This window comes from Schistocerca cancellata, chromosome 4 (genome assembly GCF_023864275.1).
Source record: "Schistocerca cancellata isolate TAMUIC-IGC-003103 chromosome 4, iqSchCanc2.1, whole genome shotgun sequence".
Lineage (NCBI taxonomy): Eukaryota > Metazoa > Arthropoda > Insecta > Orthoptera > Acrididae > Schistocerca > Schistocerca cancellata.
In genome coordinates, this window is record NC_064629.1 from 523,080,257 (window position 1) to 523,107,995 (window position 27,739).

A 27,739-nucleotide genomic window follows, 5' to 3' on the forward strand; every position below is an offset into this window, starting at 1 on the left:
CAATGGAAAGTCTATATGCAAATCAACCAGTACCACTTCATCTCGAAAAGATCATTGTGTGGTGTGGGTTTACAGCATCATTTATCATAGGGCCATATTTTTTCAAAGAGAGAGGTGCTTCCAGTCCTGGTACCTGTACCGTCACTGGTAAGCGCTATGAGTGTATTTTGCGCAACCATGTCATTCCAGCTCTTCAACAGCGCGGATGTGATCATTTTTATGCAAGATGGCGCACCTCCGCACATTGCAAATCCAGTTAAGCAGCTGCTGAAGCACCATTTTGGAAACGCTAGAATTATCAGCTGCCATTTCCCTACAGCCTGGCCGACCCGATCACCTGATCTTAATCCGTGTGACTTTTGGCTGTAAGGCTATCTGAAAGATGTTGTGTTCAGTGTTCTGACTGCAAACTTGGCTGCATTGTGCAACACATTCTGAACACGACTACGGAAACACTTCAATCAATTGTGGAACATGCTGATTCTCGCTCAAACAGTCCACGGGTGTAATGTTGGTCCACAGTGTCCAATGGGCACAATATTTCGGTGATCAGACATGTAGCCTTCGTCAGGTACACTGATGAACTCAGCTCCTGAGGGCGGGCAGCCGTCTTAAATCCCCTCCCCCTGTGAGGCGTTCTCTCCGCGGTCTGCACCCGTGGCCGCACATCGGCGGTCGCTGAGATGCTGGTGTCACCATCTGTGGTGGCGTCAGTGTAACTGCCTCGTCCGCCCTGGTCACCTCTTCGTTTTCTTTGCTGAGCATCTTTTTAATTAGACTCAATGCTGGTTCCCATGCCTTGCTCAGGTTATAGCTGCAATCTCAGTTGATGAGTCCGTCCCTGGTACGAATTTCGATAGCCTCTCTAATGAAGCTGTCCCAGTAATTAGATGTCTGTGCCAAGACCCTGGTATGTTTGTAGTCCATTTCCTGATTTTCGGACAAACAGTGTTCTGTGACCAATGACTTGTTGGGGTTCCTAAGTCGAGTGTGCCTCTGAAGTTCTCAGCAACGATCTTCAGTGCACACTGTCTGGCCAATATAAGTCTTCCCACACTGACACGGAATCTGGTATATGCCGGCCTTCCGCAAACCGAGATTGTCTTTTAAACTTCCCAATAATGCTAGTGTTTTATTGGGTGGGCAATAGGCAGTTCCTACTCAGTGTTTCCTCAATATTCATCCTATTTTCCCTGATAGTGCACCAGTATATGGTATATAGTCAGTGGCTCTCTCTTCTGCCGTGACTACTTCCATCTTCACACGCTGTACTGTAGAGGTGTGGCAGAGAGCGTGTCTGATTTTCCATTCCAAGTACCCGTTTTTACGGAATACAGTTTTTAAGTGTTCCAGCTCATTGGGCAGACACTCTGTGCCAGAAGTGGTATGCGCCCCGTGCACCAGTGATTTTAGCACCCCATTCCTCTGCGAATGGTGATGGCAGCTATCCGAATGCAAATACAGGTCGGAGTGCGTTTTCTTCCTGTATACCCCGTGGCCCAGGGTGCCACCCACTCTTCTTTTGACCATGACGTCCAGGAATGGTAATCTTCATTCTGCTTTGGTCTCCATAGTGAATCTGATATTCAGATGTATGGAGTTCAGGTGTGTAAGGAAGTCTAGGAGCTTGTCCCTTCCATGGAGCCAGATCATGAATGTGTCAACCACATAACGAAGAAAACAAGTAGGTTTCCATTTGTATGATGCCCAAGCTTCATCCTCTAAGTACTTCATATAGAAATTCACGACCACAGGCATGCGTGGGCTCCCCATTGCGACTCCTCCTGTTTGTTCATAGTATTCTCCATTAGAGAGAAAATACGTGGAGGTCAGAACATGCCTTAAAACATCGGTCATCTTCTCATCAAATTTCTGTGCAATAAGCTCAACTGAGAGCACTGATTGTCCGAAAATCACGAAATGGACTACCAACATACCAATGTCTTGGCACAGACCTCTAAATACTGGGACAGTGTCATTAGAAAGGCTATTGAAATTTGTACCAAGGATGGACTCATCAATCAAGATTGTGGCTATAACCTCAGCAAGGCATGGGAACCAGCATCGAGTCTAATTAAAAAGAGGCTCAGCAAAGAAAACGAACAGGTGACCAGGGTGGACAAGACAATTGCACTGACGCCACTATAGACGCCGACGCACAACCGTGGGCGCAGAGAGAACGCCTCACAGGGGGAGGGGATTTAAGACAGCCGCCAGCCCTCAGGAGCTCAGTTCGTCAGTGCACCTGACGATGGCGACATGTCTGATCGCCGAAATATTGTGCCTGTTGGCCACTATGGACCAGCAGTACACCCGTGGACTGTTTGAGCAAGAAATACACTGGGAGAAACTGAAGAATCACATAATATACCTCTACAGGGAGGAGATGTATAGTAGCATGAAGAAATTCAACAAGCTGCACCACCGAAGGAGCATTTTGCTGAGTGCTCTTGCTTTTCTGAAGATATGTCGTGCCAATCAGGTTGTGCCAAACTCTGCTAGGGTCACCCATCACATCGATTTTGCAGCAACTAAGAGAATTAAGAAGTGTGCTAGCCTCGCCTCGGTTCATGAGAGGGTGCACTTTACCTGCTGCAGCCTTGAGTACAACTCCCAGGAACTACTAAAACTACATCTACAACTAGCCAATCATTTTAATTCTGGGACCTGGGACTGGACTGATGGTGTTACCTGGATGACCGCTGATTCTGCACATAAGGCCTCGGGACGTCAGATATCTAAATTCTCTCGTCTCTCTGACAAACCATCGCTGGAGGCCCCATGCAAGACGGTCATCAATCTCACGGGCACTGAGTTGACTGGGGATGCAGTTTTCATCTCGACAACTTCAAGCTGAAAGACTCAGATATCCTGGCGAGTTTTGACGCTGTTTCATTATTCACCAGGGTGCCGCTTCTAGAGTCAGTTGAGCTTATTGCACAGAAATATGACAAGAAGACAACTAAACTTTTCTGGCACATTCTGACCTCCACGTATTCTCTCTTTAATGGAGAATACAATGAACAAACAGAAGAAGTCGCAATGGGGAGCCCACTCTCGCCTATGGTCACTGTTTCTCGATTTCAACTTTTTGCAGAAAATTGTGGACAGCATATTGAACATGTTTTGCACCAGTCACATGGAAATTAATGATGGGACTTGATTTTCATTGATGTTTTTTATGCAGTTTTTTGCCTCAGTACAATTAAAAACCAATTGTTCCCATTCGATGGGATATGACCTTGCCATGGTGGATGGTCTTACATAACATAGTGTGCATGGGTGTACACGAATATCACACCTGTACACAAATGCACACTGAGTAGTACAGTTTGTTTAACATGAAACGTATCCCTTAGGCACTGTTGTACGATTCATTTGTCATTTGCAGTCAACCACTATTAAATTATGATGCTTACAGCACCATCTATTGCTACATTTAGTAACTACTTATTTTTCTTCTGCCAAATATTTTCCCCCTTCTCCGATAACATTCCATTGCAATTTGACGTCATTTTGACCAGTGATGTTATTTCTACAGCAATTTTAAAGTTTGCATATTTGTATAAAACACTGAAGACAGGCCTCTCATTTCATGATGTAAGTGGATTTTATTTACATGTTTTAATTTCCTTTTAATTAATAATTTGAGAGGTAGGTGTATACTGATACCACACTATTAGTATATTGCAGAAATGTTTCTAAACCACCTTATGCTCACTAAATTGATTTTTAGCTATTTCCACTTAAACAGATTTTTTTCATTTACAATTATTTTAATTGCTGGAAAATCATCTTTATTTAGGGCCAGAAAGTGTCTGAAAGAGTGTTTAAAGGTCAAACACATAATTCTAATTTTTAAAAATTTCCATCTAAATCCCTCCAGGCAAACGCCGGGAGGGTTCCTTTGAAAGGACACAGCCAATTTCTTTCCCCATCCTTGACACGATCCAAGCTCCCGCTCTTTCTCTATATGACCTCAATTAGATGGGATGTTAAACCCTTAAGGAGTCCCCCCCCCCCCCCCCCCGTCAAAATTTTCTGAGGAAGAGCCCACAAGCCTACTTCCACATTTGCCATATGATTACTGAAAGACACTTCTCAAGGGTGGCAGCTATGTACAAGTCATAACCTAATACAATGCATGCAGCAACTGGAGTATGCAAGGACATAACACTGGGGATGACCATTCAACAGCATGCCTCCCCTGTGGCAAGCATGAGGATCCCTTGGACAATGTTGAGATGATCAAATAAGAGAAAAAATGTAAACCACATTGAATCCACACCTAAGAGAGGAGCTCTGGCCAATACACCTGGACAGCCAAACAATATTCCAGAAAATCAGGTTGGCAGCCATGGCAGTCACATCATCTCGCTCTGTCAATCGAAAACCCCACAAGGTTTGCTGCAAGGTATTGTCCAATGCAAAGATAAGAGCCTCCTGCTGATTGAACTCTGGATCAGGCCCCACTGGCAGCTGAGGTAGCACATCAGTATTTGCACGTTGAGCCAGGAGCAGTCACGAACATCATAGCTATACTTACTGAGAAAGAGGACCTACCTCTGCAACTGGTGGGCAGTCCTATATGGGAGCTTAGGACAAGGTCCAAATAAGAAAATCAGCAGCTTGTGGTTGGTGATGAGAAGGAACCTCTCCCAATACAAGAAAATGTGAAACTTTTTAAATAATAATAATAATAATAATAACAACCCCCGTGGAGGCCCGGGAAAAGAGTAGGCCTCCGGTATGTTCTGCCAGTCGTAAAAGGCGACGAAAAGAACAAACCACTAATAGGGCTAACCCCCCTTTTAGTGTGATTACTTGGTTCAGGACAGAACTAAAGAAGCCTCGGACAAGCGCCGTCATGGTCAGGGATGACACTTGAACCCTATGCCCGCCCACAATGGTAACAACACTGCTAGCCAACTGGAAAATGATTTAAATCCAAATAGAGGTGTTTTGCAGGATATGCTTCCTGCAACCACCCTAGAAGGAAAACAAAGACAGAGGATGAGATGGTCAGATGAAGTTAATCGACACCTCATGTTCTGTTATTACCAAGCAACAAACCTAGGAACCAACACAACTGGATACAGATCACAAGTATACACAACATTTATTACCAGATACCCGGAATTAAAATTTTTAACAGAACAACGACTAGCTGATCAGATCCGTGTAACAATAAAAAATAACAGGATACCCCAGTCAGAATTAGAAAACATCAAACAACAAGTACAACAAATACTGGAACAAAATAATGTGCAATCAGAAGAAGAAGAAAATACAGTAATGGACTCAAACATCCCAGAGCAAACAAACAAAGACCAACACGCATCAATTAAACAATCAGAGGAAAACGAAATCTTAAGACAGCCACCAGAACAAGCACAAATAGAACACGAAGAGACACACGTGTTAGATATAGAAGAGAAATTTCAGCTGACATATATAGAATACAAAGGCACAAATACAGACATTAGACCATTCTTGCATAGACCGCCAAATAACCCACAAGTCGAAACAACAATAAAAACTATCAACACAATCATACACAACAACATAAATGAAAACACAACTATGGAAGAGTTACAACTACTGGTTTATATAGGAGCACTCACTACACTAAATATACAAAATAGGCAGAGATCAGAACAAACCAACACACAGAAGAAACCCACAAAACCAGCATGGCAACACAGGCTACAGATCAGAATAGAAAAACTAAGAAAAGACATCAGACAGCTAACACAATTTATAAGAAATGAAATACCAGACAAAAAACGAAAAAGGTTAGGTAAAATCTCACAACAAGAAGCAATAGAGCAATTAGATGAAAAAAAGCAGAAATTACAAGCATTGGCCAAACGACTTAGAAGATACAAAAAACGAAAATAGAAGGAAACAAAACCAAACATTCAACACAAACCAAAAGAAATTTTACCAAACAATGGATAACACACACATTAAAATAGACAATCCACCAAACATAACAGACATGGAACACTTCTGGAGCAACATATGGTCAAACCCGGTACAACATAACAGGCATGCACGGTGGGTACAAGCAGAAACAGACACATACAAGATGATACCACAAATGCCTGAAGTGATAATTTTGCAACATGAAGTCACCCAAGCAATTAATTCTATGCACAGTTGGAAAGCCCCTGGAAATGATAAAATAGCAAATTACTGGCTAAAGAAGTTCACCTCAACACATTCACATCTAACTAAATTATTTAACAGTTACATTGCAGACCCATACACATTCCCTGATACACTTGCACATGGAATAACCTATCTGAAACCTAAAGATCAAGCAGACACAGCAAACCCAGCTAAATATCGCCCCATAACATGCCTACCAACAATAAACAAAATATTAACTTCAGTCATTACACAGAAATTAATGACATACAACACAGAACAAAATTATAAATGAAGAACAAAAAGGCTGCTGCAAAGGAGCACGAGGATGTAAAGAGCAACTGATAATAGATACAGAGGTGACATATCAAGCTAAAACTAAACAAAGGTCCCTACACTACGCATACATTGATTACCAAAAAGCCTTTGATAGTGTACCCCACTCATGGTTACTACAGATATTGGAAATATACAAAGTAGATCTTAAATTGATACAGTTCCTAAACATAGCAATGAAAAATTGGAAAACCACACTTAATATCCAAACAAATTCAGATAACATCACATCACAGCCAATACAGATTAAGCGTGGAATATACCAAGGAGACTCATTAAGTCCTTTCTGGTTCTGTCTTGCTCTGAACCCACTATCCAACATGCTAAATAATACGAATTATGGATACAATATTACTGGAACATACCCACACAAAAACACGCATTTGCTATACGTGGATGATCTAAAACTACTGGCAGCAACAAATCAACAACTCGACCAATTACTAAAGATAACAGAAGTATTCAGCAATGATATAAATATGGCTTTTGGAACAGACAAATGTAAGAAAAATAGCATAGTCAAGGGAAAACACACTAAACAAGAAGATTACATATTGGATAACCACAGCGACTGCATAGAAGCGATCGAAAAAACAGATGCCTATAAATATCTAGAACACAGACAAAAAATAGGAATAGATAATACAAATATTAAAGAAGAACTAAAACAGAAATATAGACAAAGACTGACAAAAATACTGAAAACAGAATTGACAGCAAGAAACAAGACAAAAGCTATAAATACTTATGCTATACCAATACTGACCTACTCATTTCGAGTAGTGAAATGGAGTAACACAGACCTAGAAGCACTCAATACACTTACACGATCACAATGCCACAAATATAGAATACATCACATACATTCAGCAGCAGAAAGGTTCACATTAAGCAGAAAGGAAGGAGGAAGGGGATTTATCGACATAAAATACCTACATTATGGACAGGTAGACAATTTAAGAAAATTCTTTCTAGAACGAGGAGAAACTAGCAAAATACACAAAGCAATCACTCATATAAATACATCGGCTACACCACTGCAATTTCATAACCACTTCTACAACCCTCTAGATCACATAACATCAACAGATACGAAGAAAGTAAATTGGAAAAAGAAAACACTACATGGCAAGCACCCGTATCATCTAACACAGCCACACATAGATAAAGACGCATCCAACACATGGGTAAGAAAAGGCAATATATACAGTGAGACGGAAGGCTTCATGATTGAAATACAGGATCAAACAATAAACACCAGATATTACAGCAAGCATATTATTAAAGATCCCAATACCACAACAGATAAATGCAGACTTTCCAAACAACAAATAGAAACAGTAGATCACATCACAAGCAGATGTACAATACTAGCAAATACAGAATACCCCAGAAGACATGACAATGTAGCAAAACTAATACATCAACAGCTTGCCTTACAACATAAACTTATAAAACAACACGTTCCCACATACAAGTATGCACCACAAAATGTACTGGAGAATGATGAATAAAAATTATACTGGAACAGAACGATTATAACAGATAAAACAACACCACATAACAAACCTGACATCATACTCACCAATAAAAAGAAGAAATTAATACAACTAATCGAAATATCCATACCCAATACAACAAATATACAAAAGAAAACAGGAGAAAAAATTGAAAAATACATCCAACTGGCTGAGGGAGTCAAGGACATGTGGCATCAGGATAAAGTTGACATTATACCAATTATACTATCAACTACAGGAGTCATACCACACAATATCCACCAGTACATCAATGCAATACAGCTACATCCAAACATATATACAACTACAGAAATCCATAATTATTGATACATGTTCTATCACCCGAAAGTTCCTAAATGCAATGTAACATATACCGTACAGTTAAAAGGAAGTCACGCTTGATCAAGGTCCGCGTCACTTTCCATTTTTGACCAGACATAACGTCTGAGAAAAGAAAGAATAATAATAATAATAATAATAATAATAATAATAACAACAATAATAACAGCCTGTGTCCATTCTTCCCCCTGTGAATAACTGTGCTGCATGTCGGAAAGTGTTTGGTGCCATCCAGGTTCTGACAGGATACCAATGCCATCTGGGTCAGGCCAGGGTTATAGGTTTTCTCAGCATAAAAAAAGCCAAACAGGGAGTAGAGCATCAATACTCCTTGAGGGACTGAACAACCCAATGACAATTTTCAGACCAGATAAACTTAATGTCCTTCTGGCAAAGCCAGTTAAGAAAGAGAATGGCAGATGTACACAGCCTGAAGAAAAAACTTAGTATAATACAAAATCTTTCCCAAAAAAGACAGAGCTCCTTCGGGATCTTAGGTGCTGGCAGGTTAACAAGGCCTTAATGTGTTCGTTCACTGGCATGAGACCATCTCTGCTATGCACATGTCCCAAAAAATACACCTTTGTGGAGGAAAAACTGCACTTTTCCAGATTGCAACTAAGGCCATTCTCAATATAACTAGAAAATCATGCGCAAGTTTTGTAAATGCTCCTCACTAATAGAGCCCGTAACCCAGATATCCTTATGGTAGTTTACATAACAGAAAATGTCCTGAATCAACCACTCTAAATAATGTTGATAAATTCCTTGTGCAAACAAGATTTTGAAAGGCAAGCAATGAAGCTGGTAAAGCCCTAAGAGGTACCAAGAGCACAAAGTACAAGAAGCTGCGTCCAATGGCAACTGCACAGGTATGCTTCGCCTAAATCAATGTGTGAAAAATATTGACCACCTCCTCCCCCCCCCCCCCCCCCCCCCCCATGTACTCTGGCTGCAGAACTGGATACAAATCCATAACACATTGCACGTTGCTGCAAAGGTGCACAGCACTGCCAGGCTTCTGAATCACCACCAAAAGGGTGGCCCACTGTCAATGAAATGGGAGAAACGGCACCCCAATCCAGCCTCTACCCTGTCACGCATGGAGAAGGAAATGGGATGGGACCAACAAAATTTAGGCACTGCTGGCACGTGACTCAAACCTTTATGCCCGGCCCAAAGTATTCTCAAGCAGCTTGTCATACGACTATAGAAAGGAGTCAAAATTTTGAAAGGTGACCAGCATATACTAAGTGTACTTTGTCAACTATCTAGAAGCCAGAAACGGAAAACACATCTAATCCTAAAATAGCTTTCACAAACAATAAACTTACCATTAACAATGTAAGTTGTCATTCCACATTCTTATAACGTGCAGAGACACAGAATTGCCCCCCTCTCAAAGGAATACACTGTTTACTATAAGACACAACGTGATGTAGTGGCTGTTGCAATGCTGGGCAGTCCAAGAGCCTGTATGTATCTATGTTAATGAGGCTCACCCACACTCGAGGGTCTACTTGAAATTCAAATCATCACCCAACCAGCACCAATGTCAGTAAAATGCACGGAGCAACATGTGCGGGGCACTGGAGACAGCGCAGAGTCCAGTGTATATGCAGAGGCACCTAATAAGCAATCCACAGCATGCCAACTATCACAAACAGTTGCTAAATAGCCTATCTGATGGCATATTCAACATATGGCCTCCACATACAGGCAAATCTCATCAAACATGCACAAAATTACAGTCTGGGCAGGGCTGCTGGCTCATGCAATAAACAGGAGTGCAACACAGTGGACACAAAAAACACTGCAGACAGGAACGACGATGCTTTCATTAACACAAACCCACTGAGATTGCTGCAGATGAACTGGGCTAGGGCTGCAATGTCACTGCACTGGAATCATCAACAGTGTCAACACATGGGAACTCGGCAGGAGGTAAGGCCACCTGGAGAAGTCCATGGGGCACCGAGGTCATGTGCACTTCATTGTGCCACATACCAATAGTCAGGAAGGAGGTCCTTTGCTGCCACCAGAAGCTCGTGCGCTTCCGCAACCTGGGCAACGCTGGTGGAAGTTAGGTCGAACAAGGTCAATGCCTTTGTCTGGACCTCAGGATCAGGTGGTAACCACGCAATCATGTCCTGAATTAGCGAGTCTGCATATGAGGTACGGATTACCCTGGCGGCGCTGCCCTTGCCACCAGAGTGTGCAACCTTCTAAGGGCGCCATCTACCAACACACTGATTGGCCGGACCTGTGGATTTAAGCGAGCTCCCTGAGCCCGTTTAACCAGTTCAATCTTCGCCGATGACTGTGTTACTACCCGGCTGCTGGATTCACGACGACCGAACCATACTGTGGCCTCCCTGGCTGGAAACTTGCGACGTGTCGGTATCAACTGGTTGGCAGTGGTTTGGACTTGTATTCTCTACTAGTGACTGATTTTCTCCTTGGTGCTACAGCCAGCGAAGTGCTGTGTAGTTGAACTTAAGTTTTGTTTTGAGTGACAGAAGGTCAAATAAATTTGGTTATCACGGAATATTTGTTGTGTTATAGTGCGGACATAACACCCACCTTTCCATATATTCATCAAAACCAGCAAACAGCATCAGGGGCAGGGAAGAAGACTGCACAGCGGGCACCTGGCACACCACCCGCATGGTTACAGGTGCGAAGCAATTCCGCATCCTGGTTTAGCAGTGCTTGCATCTGCTGCTCCTTCTGTAGGTGCAACTGCTCCATCCAGCATTGCAAAAATGCTGGATCCATGGTGGCTCAAAATTAATGCTTAAAAAAAAAAGATATTGAAGTGTCACATGGATGAGAATGTCCTGTATCGCCACTTTAGCATCTACACAAGAGTGACAACGCTTATAAACAACACTGTGGGCACAAGGTAGGGTAGTGGCTGATGGCGACTCAAGAACAAGCCAGGGAACAGAGACTAGCAAGAGGAACTGAAAACTCGCCTTGCATGTCAATTTACAGTTTGGTTTTGGTTTTGTTTTGCTTTAGGGTGCACAAAACAACTGGGGTCATATGCATCCAACTCAAAATTATAGAACAAAAACTCAGACAGGAGTTAAAAAAAGACTATGTCAGTCCCAATTGACATAATACAAGACAGCTAAAAAAGACATAATAAAAAATGGAGGTCCAAAACTAAAAATTAAATGGCCTTCGCCATATTGCTTTGGCGGATAAAAAGTAAAACACACTCACCAGCCCAGGCACCTTTTAATAAAATGGCCGATAACTCAGATGGCAAACCCAAGCAGGAACATAACAGGCTAAGAAATGGGCATTCCATCAGGAAGTAGCACACAGTTAAAACTTGAGCACAATGTGTACAAAGTGGTGGGGTAGAGTCACTTATCAAATGACGATGGCTAAAAAGGCAGTGCCCAATGTGGAGCCTAGTTACAATGACCTCCTCCCAGCAGGAGGGCTGAGAAGAGGTCGTCCAAGCCACAGGGAGAGGCTTAATAAGCCGGAGCTTATTCCCGTGAAGGGAGCACAATTGGCGATGCCAAAAGGATACCACCTCCTGACAGATGGCGACACAGAGATCGTCTGAGGGAATATAGGAACTCGCGGGTTGAGGTACAAGGACTGCAGCCTTGGCAGCAGCATCAGCAGCCTTGTTTCTTGGCAGATCAACATGACCAGGAACCCACAGAAACATCACACTGGCTCCACCAAGAGTGAGGAAGTGACAGTTTTCCTGGACCCACTGCACTAAGGGATGGGTAGCGTACAGCGCACATAGACTTTGAAGGGTGTTGAGTGAGTCTGAGTAGAGGACATAATTGAGAAGGCTGTATTGCTGCGTGTACTCCATCACCTGATACAGGGCGAAGAGCTCAGCTGTAAATACTGAGCGGTATGCTGGGAGCCGACATCAACAGGCACACCCGAACCCAATGGTCAGTCCAAGAGCCATCAGAGTATACAAAGGTACTATCACGAAGTTAAATACGAAGGTCGTGAAACTGAAGGCGATAGATCGAGGCTGGAGTAGTGTTCTTAGGAAGTGAATGAAGGCCAAGGTTAACATGAGCCACTTCATGAAGCCAAGGTGGTGAAAGGTTCACACCCACTGGGAAAGTTGCAGGTAGTGTGAAGTTAAGCCACTGTATCAAGTGCCAAAAGCGGACTCCAGGAGGTAACAGAGAAGAGGGACATGCACCATACTGGCGATCAAAGGAATCATCAAAGGAGGAGGCATAGGATGGGTGGCCATGCACGGCAAACTGCATGCATTCCTGCTGAGAAGAAAGTCACAGCGGTAGGACAGTGATAGTTCAGCAGCTTCAGCATACAGACTCTCCAGCAGGTTAGCGTAAAAGGCACTCATGGTGAAATGGATGCCACGAGGGGGATAGCGTTGAGATGGCTTAAGAGGGATGGACATGCAGATGAATAAACAAAGCACACATAGTCAAGTCTCGAACGGACAAGGGACCAGTACAAACGGAGGAGGGTAGTTCAATCAGCACCCCAGGAAGTACCATTGAGGACATGTGGGACATTGAGGAACCAAGTACAGCGGGCTGCCAGGTAAGACACATGAGAGGACCAAGGGTGTTTCCAATCAAGCACGAGCCCAGGGAATTTTGTAGTTTCGGCAAATGGAAGGGTAACAGGCCCAAGATGTAAAGATCGTGGGAGGAACCAACTGCATCGCCAGAAATTCATGTTGTTGTGGTCTTCAGTCCTGAGACTGGTTTGATGCAGCTCTCCATGCTACTCTATCCTGTGCAAGCTGCTTCATCTCCCAGTACCTACTGCAACCTACATCCTTCTGAATCTGCTTAATGTATTCATCTCTTGGTCTCCCCCTATGATTTTTACCCTCCACGCTGCCCTCCAATACTAAATTGGTGATCCCTTGATGCCTCAGAACATGTCCTACTAACCGATCCCTTCTTCTGGTCAAGTTGTGCCACAAACTTCTCTTCTCCCCAATCCTATTCAATACTTCCTCATTAGTTATGTGATCTACCCATCTAATCTTCAGCATTCTTCTGTAGCACCACATTTCGAAAGCTTCTATTCTCTTTTTGTCCAAACTATTTACCGTCCATGTTTCACTTCCATACATGGCTGCACTCCATACAAATACTTTCAGAAATGATTTCCTGACACTTAAATCTATACTCGATGTTAACAGCGACATACAGACAGTTTTGTCAGTGGAAAAGCGAAAGCCATTGTTGATGCGCCACGAGTAAAGAAGATCAAAACATCACTGAAGCACTCAGTGAGACAGGTCCGTGGAGAACTGCAATAGACGGTAAAATCATCAACAAAAAGGGAGCCAGAGATGCCCAGCAGGAAACAGGTCTTTATAGGGTTAACAGCAATAGAAAAGAGGACGACACTCAGGACGGAACCCTGAGGCACATCGTTTTCCTGGATACAGGTGTCCGACAAGGCAGAACCCACATGCACCTTGAAAACTCGGTCTTTTAAAAATGCCTGAAGGAAACAGGGCAGCCCCCCACAGAAGCCCCACATGTAAAGAGTACGGAGGATACTAGTTCTCCAGTAGGTGTCTTAGGCCTCCTACAAATCTAAAAAAAAGCCACAGTCTGGGATTTCAGCAGAAAACCATTACGGCATGGGTAGACAAAGTAACAAAATGGTCAACTGCAGAATGATGCACTCGAAATCCACACCATGCATTCGTCAGTAAATTGCGAGACTCGAGCCACCATACCAACTGGGCATGATTAATATGTTCCATCACCTTGCAAATGCAGCTGGTAAGAGAGCTCGAAGGAAGGTTTTTGTCCTTACTGGGCTTAGGTATGGGTATGATTGTGGCTTCTCACCAGCGTCCGGGAAATGTGCCCTCTGACCACACTTTGCACACATGTTTATAATGAATGCAGTTTTGCATCATAGGATGGCAATTAAAAACGCAGAGAGCATGTCTCCGTGCGAATTGCGTTGTGGCATGCCACAGTCCAACAAGGGACTGGGAGACGACATGGTAAAGAGGAAGTGCGAGGAATGGAACGTTCTGCATCAGTAAGGATAACATTTGTGAGATATTCCACCTGGTCATCACAACCGGGGAAATCTTGTTCTTCGAAGGTCACCAGGGAGGAGTAAAGCTGTCAGTCAGCCTAAGTAAACTGCCACTTGGGTGTTCACGTGGATGGGGTAGGAGTCGGCAAACAGATAGCACACAGGAAAGAAAGTGGGTGCTTCAGTGTTAAGGCAGATAAAGTTAAGTGGGTTAAGAAGATCAGCCAAGAGGGCACCTCTCTGACACGTCCTGGGAGAACCCCAATGGGGATGATGCTCATTAAAGTCACCGAGTAGCAAAAATTGGGAGGTAGAGGCCCAATACGCTGAAGAAAGTCTGCCCTGGTGACATCGAATGATGGAGGGACATAAATGGTAAAGAGGGAAAAAGTCAGGTGCGGAAGGAAAAGGCGAACTGCAACAGCTTGTAGATAGGTAGTCAGGGAGATGGGTTGACTACGAATGTCATCCCTTATGAGCAGCATTACGTCCCACGAGATGGAATGCCGACCTCAAGGGGAAGGTCAAAACAAATTGGTAAGAAATGTGAAAGCTCAAAGCGGTTGTGAGAGCACAATTTCGTTTCCTGAAGGCCGAGTACAAGGGGACACTGCGATGTTAAAAGCAGCTGTAAATCCTCTTTGTGGGACCAAAGGCGACGAACATTCCATTGGAGGAGAGTCACAATGAGGAAGAGATGTAGGGGTGTCACCTTGGCGGCTGCCGAGTGACAGCCGGTGAAGAGTCGCTACTACAGGGCACAGGAGGAGGAGGATCCTGCTCCATGGGGTCCACAGAAGCATTGGCCTGCCTGTGCGGTCAGTCTGTGGAGTCCAACACTGAGAAACGATTGGTGATGTACACTGACAACAAGGAGGCCGGCCAGGCTAAGGTATCACATGGCAAAACTGCCGAAGAGGATCCTAGAGTTGTTGAAGGAGAAGACCGTTTGCCTTTGGTGGACTTCTTTCCGCCTTTCCGGTTAGAGGAAGACTGGGGTGGTGTTTGGCTGGAAGGACAGGAAGTCTTCACGGGAGTACTCCTTCTGTCCTTTAGTACTCCTTCTGTCCTTTCTGGCCAACCGGTCATGTAGCTGGTGGCGTTGCCCCTTGAGGCGAGAGTTTGACGGCTTGTTGCACAGCTGGATGGGGGGTGGGTGCGGGGGGGGGGGGGGGGGGGGGGGGGGGGGGGGGGGGATGGTGACACTACCTTGACACTGGGCGATCTCCCAACCTTAGAGCTGAATTGGAGATCACATGCCTGTGTGGCCATGTCCTTCATGGAGCGAGAGGTAACAAGAACAGAACTATAGTGAAACACTGCTTCTACACTTTTGAAGAGACTTCCAAAAAATGGGGTAAAACACGGGAAAATGTGATATGTGGGAAATAACATTTTAAGCTGTATAAGTATGGGAGATAAGATACTGCGTGAAGAGTTTGAAAGAGCACTGAAAGACCTGAGTCAAAACAAGGCCCCAGGAGTAGACAACATTCCATTAGAACTACTGATGGCCTCAGGAGAGCCAGTCATGACAAAACTCTACCATCTGGTGAGCACGATGTATGAGACAGGCGAAATACCCTCAGACTTTAAGAAGAATATAATAATTCCAATCCCAAAGAAAGCAGGTGTTGACAGATGTGAAAGTTACCGAACTATCAGTTTAATAAGTCACAGCTGCAAAATACTAACGCGAATTCTTTACAGACGAATGGAAAAACTGGTAGAAGCCGACCTCGGGGAAGATCAGTTTGGATTCCGTAGAAATGTTGGAACACGTGAGGCAATACTGACCTTACGACTTATCTTGGAAGAAAGATTAAGAAAAGGCAAACCTACGTTTCTAGCATTTGTAGACTTAGAGAAAGCTTTTGACAATGTTGACTGGAATACTCTCTTTCAAATTCTGAAGGTGGCAGGGGTAAAATACAGGGAGCGAAAGGCTATTTACAATTTGTACAGAAACCAGATGGCAGTTATAAGAGTCGAGGGGCATGAAAGGGAAGCAGTGGTTGGGAAAGGAGTGAGACAGGGTTGTAGCCTCTCCCCGATGTTATTCAATCTGTATATTGAGCAAGCAGTAAAGGAAACAAAAGAAAAATTCGGAGTAGGTATTAAAATTCATGGAGAAGAAGTAAAAACTTTGAGGTTCGCCGATGACATTGTAATTCTGTCAGAGACAGCAAAGGACTTGGAAGAGCAGTTGAACGGAATGGACAGTGTCTTGAAAGGAGGATATAAGATGAACATCAACGAAAGCAAAACGAGGGTAATGGAATGTAGTCAAATTAAGTCGGGTGATGTTGAGGGAATTAGATTAGGAAATGAGACACTTAAAGTAGTAAAGGAGTTTTGCTATTTAGGGAGTAAAATAACCGATGATGGTCGAAGTAGAGAGGATATAAAATGTAGACTGGCAATGGCAAGGAAAGCGTTTCTCAAGAAGAGAAATTTGTTAACATCGAATATAGATTTAGGTGTCAGGAAGTCGTTCCTGAAAGTATTTGTATGGAATGTAGCCATGTATGGAAGTGAGACATGGACGATAACTAGTTTGGACAAGAAGAGAATAGAAGCTTTCGAAATGTGGTGCTACAGAAGAATGCTGAAGATAAGGTGGGTAGATCACGTAACTAATGAGGAGGTATTGAATAGGATTGGGGAGAAGAGAAGTCTGTGGCACAACTTGACTAGAAGAAGGGATCGGTTGGTAGGACATGTTCTGAGGCATCGAGGGATCACAAATTTAGCATTGGAGGGCAGCGTGGAGGGTAAAAATCGTAGAGGGAGACCAAGAGATCAATACACTAAGCAGATTCAGAAGGATGTAGGTTGCAGTAGGTACTGGGAGATGAAGAAGCTTGCACAGGATAGAGTAGCATGGAGAGCTGCATCAAACCAGTCTCAGGACTGAAGACCACAACAACAACAAACAAGTTACATATAGGATAGCCCTTGCAATTTATGTATGAAGTACATAACAGGCATCAAAAGACTTGTCGGGGACTTGTTTATTATCTAATGAAGGTTTATTATCTAATAAAAACTGCTATTTAATTGGAACTGGTAACTCTAGGAAGTAGGAATGTTTGACTCAATTTCATATGTCACAATCGATGTTCTTGAAAGCCAGCAGCTGTCATTCATTATTTAAATAATGAAATACTGCACTAGTTATGTATTTTGTCGTGCTTAACATGACGCATTTCAGAAAGTGCAAATATGTAAATAAGTATTTTGTATGGTGTTCAAATGTGTTATTCTGTGTCTGTTGGACTGTAGGAATCTTTTTGAGATTATCAGGTACTGTGCCTCATCAGTTATGTAGACACCCCCCCCCCCCCCACACACACACACACACACACACACGCACACACACACACACACACACACACACACACACACACACACACACACGCACACACACGCACAATATGGTTCGACAAAGGTGTCACGACGATCACAACAATCACGAAACTACGTGTGTGCAGCAGAGACAGCTTGGAAATGGTTGTGACTGGTCATGGTATCTTCACTCGAATGAACGTAGTTACTCTCATCTGCCACCAAGCCAAGTAGAGCTTGGCAGTGGTGGGAGATACAGCACAAATTGTTCCAACTTTTACATGTTTACTGGTTCCAATCTGCTGAGTAGTGTGCCCTGGTGTCAAGAAACTTAACCACGTAATATTTGTAAACACTAGTGAACGGCCAACATCATACCAGCGTCATTTTATCGTAATTTTGTTTCGTAATGTGTAGATCGCGGGAAAATTATAAATATTTTGATGCAAAATCAGGTGCAAATTAACATTGCGGGCATAGGAAATTTGACGGGACCAATGAAAAATGTCGAAAACCGTGGCAAAACATCAATTCTGGGAATGTAAAAGCGGGGTTATATTGTATAGGTGCCAGACAGGAGTACGCATGGTTTGTGACTAGACAGTAACTTGTGAGCGACTGGGTAAGGCACTTTTTCCTTTACATGGATCTCTTGGACAGCCCGCTCATCAAGATACATGGGACAATCCCGAGAGGCGGCTGCATGGCCGCGATTGCAGTTGATACAGTGGGGAGAAGGAGGTGGACAATTGCCCTTGTGCACATCCCTACAACAGGTTACACATATGGCTGAGTGTCAACAAAATGTTCTAGTGTGTTTGAAACAATGACACAGGTAACAGCACACTGGGTTTGGAATGTATGGCTGGACTGTGATAATTTCATAGCCTGTTTTGATTTTGGACGGAAGCACCACTATCAAAGGAGAGAAAAAGAATGCCGGTGGCACTAAGGAGGAATCTACCTTTTTCATTACACAATGGACGGCAATGACACACTGATCAGAGAGGTAAGATTGGATTGTGGTCTTGGTTAGACCATCGAGCAGCCTCGTGTAAATTACACCACGGAAAGAATTCAAAGTTCTATGGGCCTAGACACGAACAGGGTACCCATAAAGAAGTGAGGCAGCAAGCAGTTGTTGTGCTTGAGAATCAGAAGTAGTCTCCAAAAGCAAAGTGCCATTCCATAAATGAGAGCAGGATTTCACAGGGCCGGCAATTGCATCAACACCTTTCTGAATAATGAACAATTTACCGTGGTGAAGGACTGACCGTCTTCAGTACGTGACATCACAAGGAATCTTGGTGCAGCGGGAAGGGTCTTTGTATCAGTAGCCTCATTACATTTTGAAGACTTTGATTGGAAAGATGATGGACTCATTGCGAGAAAATCCCCCACAATTGCCAGTGCTTCCAATGGTGCCCTCCTTCCAAGGGGCGCACCCACCTTAGGTGATTGTTCACACCTCAGGTCACACCTCCTGAACACCTGACAGAGGGACCAATTGGCAATTTGGGAAGGTTGCAGCTCAGGCAATCACCTCTCCCTGGGTGTGGCATGTACCAAGGGGTACGTGCGAACCCTATTCGTCGACCCAGGGCTGGGAATTACATGTTACCTAGTCACCTGTTACACGTCAGACCCATGGCCCAGCCTTCAGGAGTGCACAGGGAATTATGCATGCTTAGTCACATTCCGAAATCACCCTTCCACGCATGTTGATAGATTTAACAGCACACAGAAGCCACAGTGTCCTGTTCACGGTTGGTGTCACAGACACACTACTCAACTGCAATGAAATATGCAGATTTGCTTCTCCCTCCATTAGACAGGTTGCTGTATGTAGTGATTTCCTGTAGTTGTAAAGAGTATTGAGAAATATTTCTGGGAGGGAAAAAAACCCTATTGCAAATCATGAGGGTGGTGCAAACCTTATTCGAGTAGTTTTTAAGTCACAAAAATTTACATTCAGCAATCAACCCTTATACTGAGTTGTGGATCACATCCCTATATCAACAAACAATAGTTTTACATATATTGAAATGATGAGCAATAGTAAAAAACAAATTAGTGCCGGTATCACTCTGTACACAACAAAAATGTTTAAAAGAAAAGCTACATAAAAAGAAATATTCTTCGCATGGAGTCAGTGGTCTTTTCTCTGAATTACAAAAAACAAAATTACATGCTAGTGCGATTTAATACAACAGTTAAAGCTACGTGGAGTTTAACAGTCAGTAGTGTGATACCAGCAACAAATGATTTGACACACCGTGTAATCGCAGTAATCCCACAATGTACTTTACACACAGCCCCAATACTCAGTACGTTATCAAAACAAGAATTAAGTCCACACAGTATATATCTACTCACTGTAAATAGATTCTGGAATGATGGATGAGACTTTGGATCATTAACATATGGAAGTGCATAGAATCGAAGAAATTCTGTTTCACCACTAAATTCACATCCTTCGGTTTCCAAAAAGTTTTTTAAGGCAGTCATTCCACTTTGCCCATTGTAACTGTTCATCTCAGATTCACTGCTAACACTTTCATTTTCATAGCAATTGTCAGAGATCAGTTCCAGGTTACAAAACTCCCCTTTTTTAGCCACAACAGAACTGTCACTTTTAACATCGATATCTTTAATTTCATTTGTAAGCCGGGGCTCCATCTGATCACCGCATTCCGTTATTGTATCTGTGTTCTCCAAAAACATAAAATTCTCTTTCACATTGTGACTCTTATTTATTTCATTTTCACTTTTATCTTCTACTCTGGCATCACTGCAATTATTTTCATGCCCCACAGCAATTCCTTTAAGTCCAGAGTTCTCATTACAAAAATTTGTGTTAGAAGGATCTTCCATTTTCTCAGATTCCTTCTGTCATAATGTTAATGTACTTGTCTTGCCCAAAATTAGTGGTATTATTGCAAAATAGACATGAAGGTAAAAAGTCAGTTTTCTGTATTCAAGTTTACTTTTTATTGATGGTGGTATGAGAGTATTCCAAGCCTGTGGATGAAGAGAAAGAAACATGTTACCAACAAAGCTAAACATAAAATGGAGTGTGCAAAACTAAAAGCACTTACTTTATTAACAATGAGGCCACCACAGAGGAGCATATTCAATAAGCTATGGTAAGACAAAAGAATTTACAATGACACACACTGTTGCTTTTAATTTTGTGTAATGTGGATTGACTGGTTGGTAAACACACTCCAATGTTGTATATTATGTAAGAAGTGTGGGTTCTTATTAGTTGCAGTTCATAATGATTAACTAAAATTAGCAGATATTGCAGTGCTTGAACTACATACTTTTGTCAAGTTAGGTTTTTGGTATTAGTTAGTGCAGCGAGTTTTGGTTTTTTAGTGATGAAGTTTGTTCTTCCTATATCGGTGAAGTAAAGTTTTCAATATTAATTTTTGGAATCAGTTGTGGTAAGTGAGTTTGGCATTATTGACTATGCACAAGTTACACACTGTGTATCATAATTAATGGTGCCATGCCTACAGTTGAAAGTACACGATACTGGGAGTACAAAAAGTCTCAGTAAACATGGGCTCTAAAAGGCATACCTTACGAGCTATGAGTACTACTTTATCTTCACTAATGTGAAATGCATCTGCATCTATACTATGCAAACCACCACGAGATGCATGGCAGAGGGTAAAAACTGTAGGTTACAATGAGTTTTGAACTGTTACCAGTCAGCACACACTACTATCAATATACAACATTACCAATTACACCACGCATATACTGGAGAAATGTCCATAGTGCAAAAATCTCAATACTTATAGGTTTTTTTGTGTACTTTCAAATGTATACATTTACACCATAAATTATGGTACATCCTGCATAGGTGAAGTGAAGTTTTCGGTACTTGTTCTTGGAACAAGTTGTGTTTTCTGGTATCTTCGACTTTGTTCTAGCTATACAAGTCAAGCAAAGTTTTCTTTCGCATCCTTTAGTGAGAGTTGTGGTTGCATGGTACTGTGGACTTCTTGAGCTACATAGGTTAAGTGAAATTTCTGACTCCAATTTTTTAGCATTTTTATTTGTGTGTTGGTACCATAGAAATTCAACTAACCTACATTGGTTTCAAGTTGTTCTTCAAATTATTTTGATTATATTTTGTATAATGGGATTGTTTTCCTCTGATGTTGTCTTGAATGTGTGATGTTATGATTGCCATATTGCATAAGGGTGAAATTGGGGAGTGTCATCTTGTTGACGTCACTGGTCAAAGGTGAGAGTTGGTACTGGATTTTTCAGTATTAGCTAGAACACTCCCGTATTGAGTTGCTAGTCTCCCATCGGACACCTACACAGGTGGCGGATTGGGGAACATCACCAGATATGGTGGACACTGGGGAAATAAAATACCTGGGGCGGACCAAAACTAGCAAAACAACAACTGCTGCCTTGCAGTTCAGAGTTGGGTCTCCGAAGGCTAAGGGAAGAAAACCCTGATTAAAAATCACCCATCCCCCAGTAGGTGTTGAATGCAGGGTTGACAGCCCGCTCTGTAAACAACAATTGTTGCAAAACTTCTACAAAGTAAAGCAGGGCGGATGGAGGAAGACAGACCTGGCATGGAAAATGGCAATGAGGATGGAATACAAGTAAATGAAGGAGGTAAAATAAGGAAGAAGAGAAATATAAGATGTAGATCAGATTTATATATTGGTACTTGGAATGTGAGATCCCTATATTGTCCAGGAGCACTGAAAGTAATGCTGGATCAAATAACAAATCTGAAGCAAAATATAATAGCACTACAAGAAATTAGATGGGTGGGGAGTGGAGTTTTAGAAAAGAAGCTATAGAAAATATGCCACATGCAATAACAATGGGCACTTATACGTTTGAGAGAGTTGAACATTTCAAGAACCTGGGCTTGACAGTTACACATCTAAATGATACCTCCTATGAAATTAAGCAGAGATTAATACTAGCCAATAGAGCCTATTTTGCCCTAACAAGACTTCTATCTTCAAGGCTCCTGACTCGTACCACTAAATTAACTATCTATAAATCACTTATATGGCCAGTGCTTACATATGCCTCTGAAACCTGGACATTAACAACAAAAGATATTAAAATACTGGATGAATTTGAAAGAAAGGTACTTAGATGAATTATCGGCCCAATCTGCGCAAGAGGAAGATGGAGGAGGAGATACAACCATGAGCTGTACATCATATACAAAGACAAACCCATCAGGAGGATAGTGAAATCATCCAGACTGAGGTGGGTGGGACATGTGGTGGCTCGCATGAATGATACAGAAGTACCAAAAAGAATATTACAAGGAAAGCCAAGAGGGCAGAGGGGACGTGGTCAACCAAGAGCGAGACGGGAAGGAGGAGTAATCAAAGATCTTAGGAGGATGGGCTCCAGAAACTGGAGATTATTGGCAAAGGGCAGAGAGAAATGGAAGGACATTGTAGAAGAGGCCCAAGACTCATTATGAGCTGTAGAGCCAATAAAGAAGAAGAATAACCTAGATCACTACTAAACAGACCAGGAGCACTAGGTATAAGAGGAATAGCCAATGAAAAGTTTCAGTTGTACCTGTTGAACATAAAGAAAACAAACACTACGAATTTATTAAAGAGTGAAAACAACCGTCTCTTTAAACATAAAAGATACACCTGCAGACTGTGTAGCTAACTAAAACTTTCTGGAAGTGACTACAGATAAAGAGGATATTCTCTACGAGTTGCCAGCTTTGACCAGTGATGTAGGAAACATGCAATAAACAACATGGTGACTATAACATAACATCAGTGGCAATTATTTCAAACTTTTTCACTACAGATCAGTCTGTCCCCATAAGTGAATTTCTTAAACTTCACATTTGTTGGCTATATCAACTCACAATCAAGCTGGCTTCTAACCTAAGCTAGACTTCAGGCTAGGCTACAGATCGGCATCACCACAACCACTTTTTTTTTTTCTTCTTCTTTCTTTAATGTTCATTGGCTGAGTCAACTAACAACAAAACTGTGAATACACACATAGCTATCAGCTTTAAGTCAGTGGTCAAAGCCAGTGATTCTTATCGTATATTCCTCTTGACCCAACAATCGTCAGTTGTTCATTGACATGCAATGAACATAAAGAGGATGATATCAACATTTTATCCCCTTTAAGGTCCTATTATCAGTGTATAACAGCCAATAGCCAGTGTCTTGTAACTGTTCTTGTTCCATGCACAAAAATGGAAACAATTTTCAAACTGCAGAAAAGGTTCGTAAAGTTAATAACTAAATTTAATATTAATTCTCACTGTAGTGAAATACGAGTAGTGTCCTTACTGCATTAAGTTAATTCAGCTACGAGTCTCATGTGCATATCAGGAGAAATAGGAACAAGCAGTATGTCTTAAACCATTAAATACACACTACTGGAATAAGAACAAGTTTGGACCTTTTTTAAAAAAAAAAAAATGATGATGATGATGATGATGATGATGATAATGATAATGATAATAATAATAATAATAATAATAATAATAAATACCGAAAATACTGGAACAGAACGATTATAACAGATAAAACAACACCACATAACAAACCTGACATCATACTCACCAATAAAAAGAAGAAATTCACACAACTAATTGAAATATCCATACCCAACACAACAAATATACAGAAGAAAACGGGAGAAAAAATTGAAAAATACATCCAACTGGCTGAGGAAGTCAAGGACATGTGGCATCAGGATAAAGTCGACATTATACCAATTATACTATCAACTACAGGAGTCATACCACACAATATCCACCAGTACATCAACGCAATACAGCTACATCCAAACATATATATACAACTACAAAAATCTGTAATTATTGATACATGTTCAATGACCCGAAAGTTCCTAAATGCAATATAACATATACCGTACAGTTAAAAGGAAGTCACGCTTGATCAAGGTCCGCGTCACTGTCCATTTTTGACCAGACATAACGTCTGAGACTAGAAAGAAATAATAATAATAATAATAATAATAATAATAATAATAATAAACGCCGTGGAGGCCCGGGAAAAGAATAGGCCTTCGGTATGTTCTGCCAGTCATAAAAGGTGACAAAAAGAACAAACCACTAGTAGGGCTAACTCCCCTTTTAGTGTGATTAGTTGGTTCAGTTATATATGCAATACAGCTACATCCAAACTTATATATACAACTACAGAAATCCGTAATTATTGATACATGTTCAATTACCCGAAAGTTCCTAAATGCAATATAACATATACCGTACAGTTAAAAGGAAGTCACACTTGATCAAGGTCCGCGTCACTTTCCAATTTTGACCAGACATAACGTCTGAGAAAAGAAAGAAAGAAAAATAATAATAATAATTTTTATTATTATTATTTTTATTATTTTTATTATTATTATTATTATTATTATTATTATTATTATGTGTTCAATGCATGTGGTGAATATTCTGCGAAACTACAACTGTTCATTAACAAAGAGCTTCCCACTGGCAACACACCCCCCCCCCAACCACCACCAACAAAAAAAACAAAAACAACAACAACAATCTTTGGAATGATGACAATTATCTGCAGCAGAGACCAATACATGCGTTAGGTGGGGATATGATAATCTGGCTGAGAGTTGGCAAAGCCAACAAATGCAAAATGGAGTTTCTGGTAAAACTTTATCTGTAGTATAGTCTGGTGTGTACGTTAGTGCTACATTTAAAACACTTTTAGTTATAAAAACTGAAATTGCAAGAGATATTCAGGAAACCTATATTAGGTAATGGAAAAGACTCCAACAAGTATTTTGATGTATATTATGTAAATATATAGTACATAAACTACGAAAAATACAAAAGGCGGAGGCCCACTAAGTAACTTACTGATTCAAATGCAGCCATACTTCATCTTAACTTAGTAAACACAGGATGTCTTAGCACTGAATTAATATCTTAAGATGACTATGTAAAGTGTCATTATGTTGCCCTATTTTTCACTGAGAAAGTGTGTCATAATTGCAAAACTGACCCATTACACAACAAAGTGGGCAACATGAGTACCTACAGGTGTCTGAAGTTGCCTTCCCTAATCAACAGCTGAAAAAGGAAATTTTAAAATATGCTACTAACACATTGTAGTATCAAGTCAGGAAAATTAACAAAAATCTAAAGAACCCTAAAATCAAGATGAGATGGCTGGTATTATGGTTAAGTTGACTTCATTTATTAATACATTTACAGTTAATTCTTTATGTGTCAAATATGTCTAATTTTCTTGTACGCTTTCAAGTAAGTAACAATGAATGAGGGTCTGAATCTCTTAATCAAGAAGCAATAAAAACTTATGATGCAAGCTAAGTTACACAAAATGAGCCAGAGGGAATTATCTAACATCAGGTTTTCAAGTCCTGTCACAAGGTCATTAAAGAACAAGCTTGTCACAGAGGGCAGGGAAAGAATCTGGCCATGCCATACTAGCATTGGCCTTAAGTGTATTACGGAAATCTAAAATCTGGATGGCTAGACAGATTTGAAACCTGCGTCCCCCGAATAAGAGTATAGTGCCTTAACCACGGCACCACTTCACTTCATTCTTCCAAGAGGTATGCTGCTGTATTGTATTTCTCATTTGAGAAGGAACATATTTCACTGCATTATACAACCACACATACACAATAATGATGTCAAAACAAAGTTGACAACAGTCACTATGCAAACAATTCAAAGTTGGATTATAACCTATTTACATTATTCTGTTAACATTTTCTAATGAATAAAATACATACCAAAAATGCAAATACACAAAAAAATCTGTAAATCAGAGGTGACAAGAGAGCATCAATTTACCCAGTGCTCTACTGTTCAACAGGCATAAAAAAATTCTGCAACTTTATCGAAATCACTATTTCAAAAACTAATATATTAAATTACATTGAAAAATTCCATATCGGAGTTTTCAAGGAAAACTTTCTGGATCTTACAAACATCCTGTCTCTGTATTTTTTCTTTCAGTGTAGTCGGTTCATTGAGCACAAAACCCATATTGTTACATTCTTCTACGAAGCTGGTCACGGTTTCCTTGAATTCGTAGCTACGGAGAAACTGAAATCAGAAATCGTGATGTTAGGAAAAAAGGTGCATTTTTGTGGACTAGAAACGTCTGTTTTTTAAACAACTTACCTCGTACACCAAATTCGCCGCAAAATTCTCTTGGGAGCAAACACTGTCACTGTCCATCAGTGACATCGAATCAAGATTCTTTCGGCTGAAATTAATAGCATAACACATACAAATAACTTGAATGTATGCGGTATCAAATCGTGAAAATAGCAACTAAATTCTTACTTATCACGCAGTACTGGTTTCGGCGATGTAAAATTTATAGCACTCATTGTGCTAATATAGTGTAACCTAAATGACAGCAAAAACTGCTCCTATAGAAACAACGAACATCAAATAACAGGGCAAATCTTGCTACTAATTATCTCGGGACACTTAATATTTGTACGAGGTAAACATACATTCAAGCAATCACCGCCTTCCCAACCGGAAGTATATTTCTGATTACACACAATATCACAGTGATATCAACTTTGTCATATCGGCAGACGACGCAACTATCCTTGCCAAGCAACGATTTATTTCTGCTGGTTGAAAAACTGAAACAGTTTTTAAGCTGTAATCAAATCTTTTGTGATTCCTCGTGTATATAAATGTCGGAGAACGTGGATTTTACAGTGATTTTACACCATACGGTCTTATTACTACAGAAATATAGCTGAGAAATTGGAGATCGCCGACACCAGTGGTCAGTAATAGGTTGATCAATAATAATTTCTATAAACTAATAGTTAGAATCTAAAATAAGTGAACTATCAGCAACTTTACCGTGCAGACTTATATTGATATTAGCATTTTTGGCTGAACTATCGTCTTCACTCGTGGAATGCAACTGCATCTCCAGAGCCCATCTCTCAAGGAAGGA

General features: G+C 41.3%; 1 protein-coding gene across 1 annotated transcript in view; it reads right to left on the bottom strand.

Moving 5' to 3' along the window:
* The window catches only part of LOC126183298 (lisH domain-containing protein ARMC9-like), a 242,578-nt gene extending 215,098 nt beyond the window's left edge, over positions 1–27,480 (bottom strand). Inside the window, exons 1-5 of the mRNA XM_049925137.1 lie at positions 27,276–27,480; positions 27,100–27,188; positions 26,935–27,019; positions 26,686–26,856; positions 20,118–20,762 (exon numbers count right to left, since the gene is read on the bottom strand). Of these exons, the coding sequence (XP_049781094.1) occupies positions 20,118–20,615 (498 nt within the window). The 5' untranslated portion in view covers positions 20,616–20,762; positions 26,686–26,856; positions 26,935–27,019; positions 27,100–27,188; positions 27,276–27,480. The remainder of the gene's footprint in view (positions 1–20,117; positions 20,763–26,685; positions 26,857–26,934; positions 27,020–27,099; positions 27,189–27,275) is intronic.
* Between the last annotated feature and the right edge of the window lie 259 nt (positions 27,481–27,739).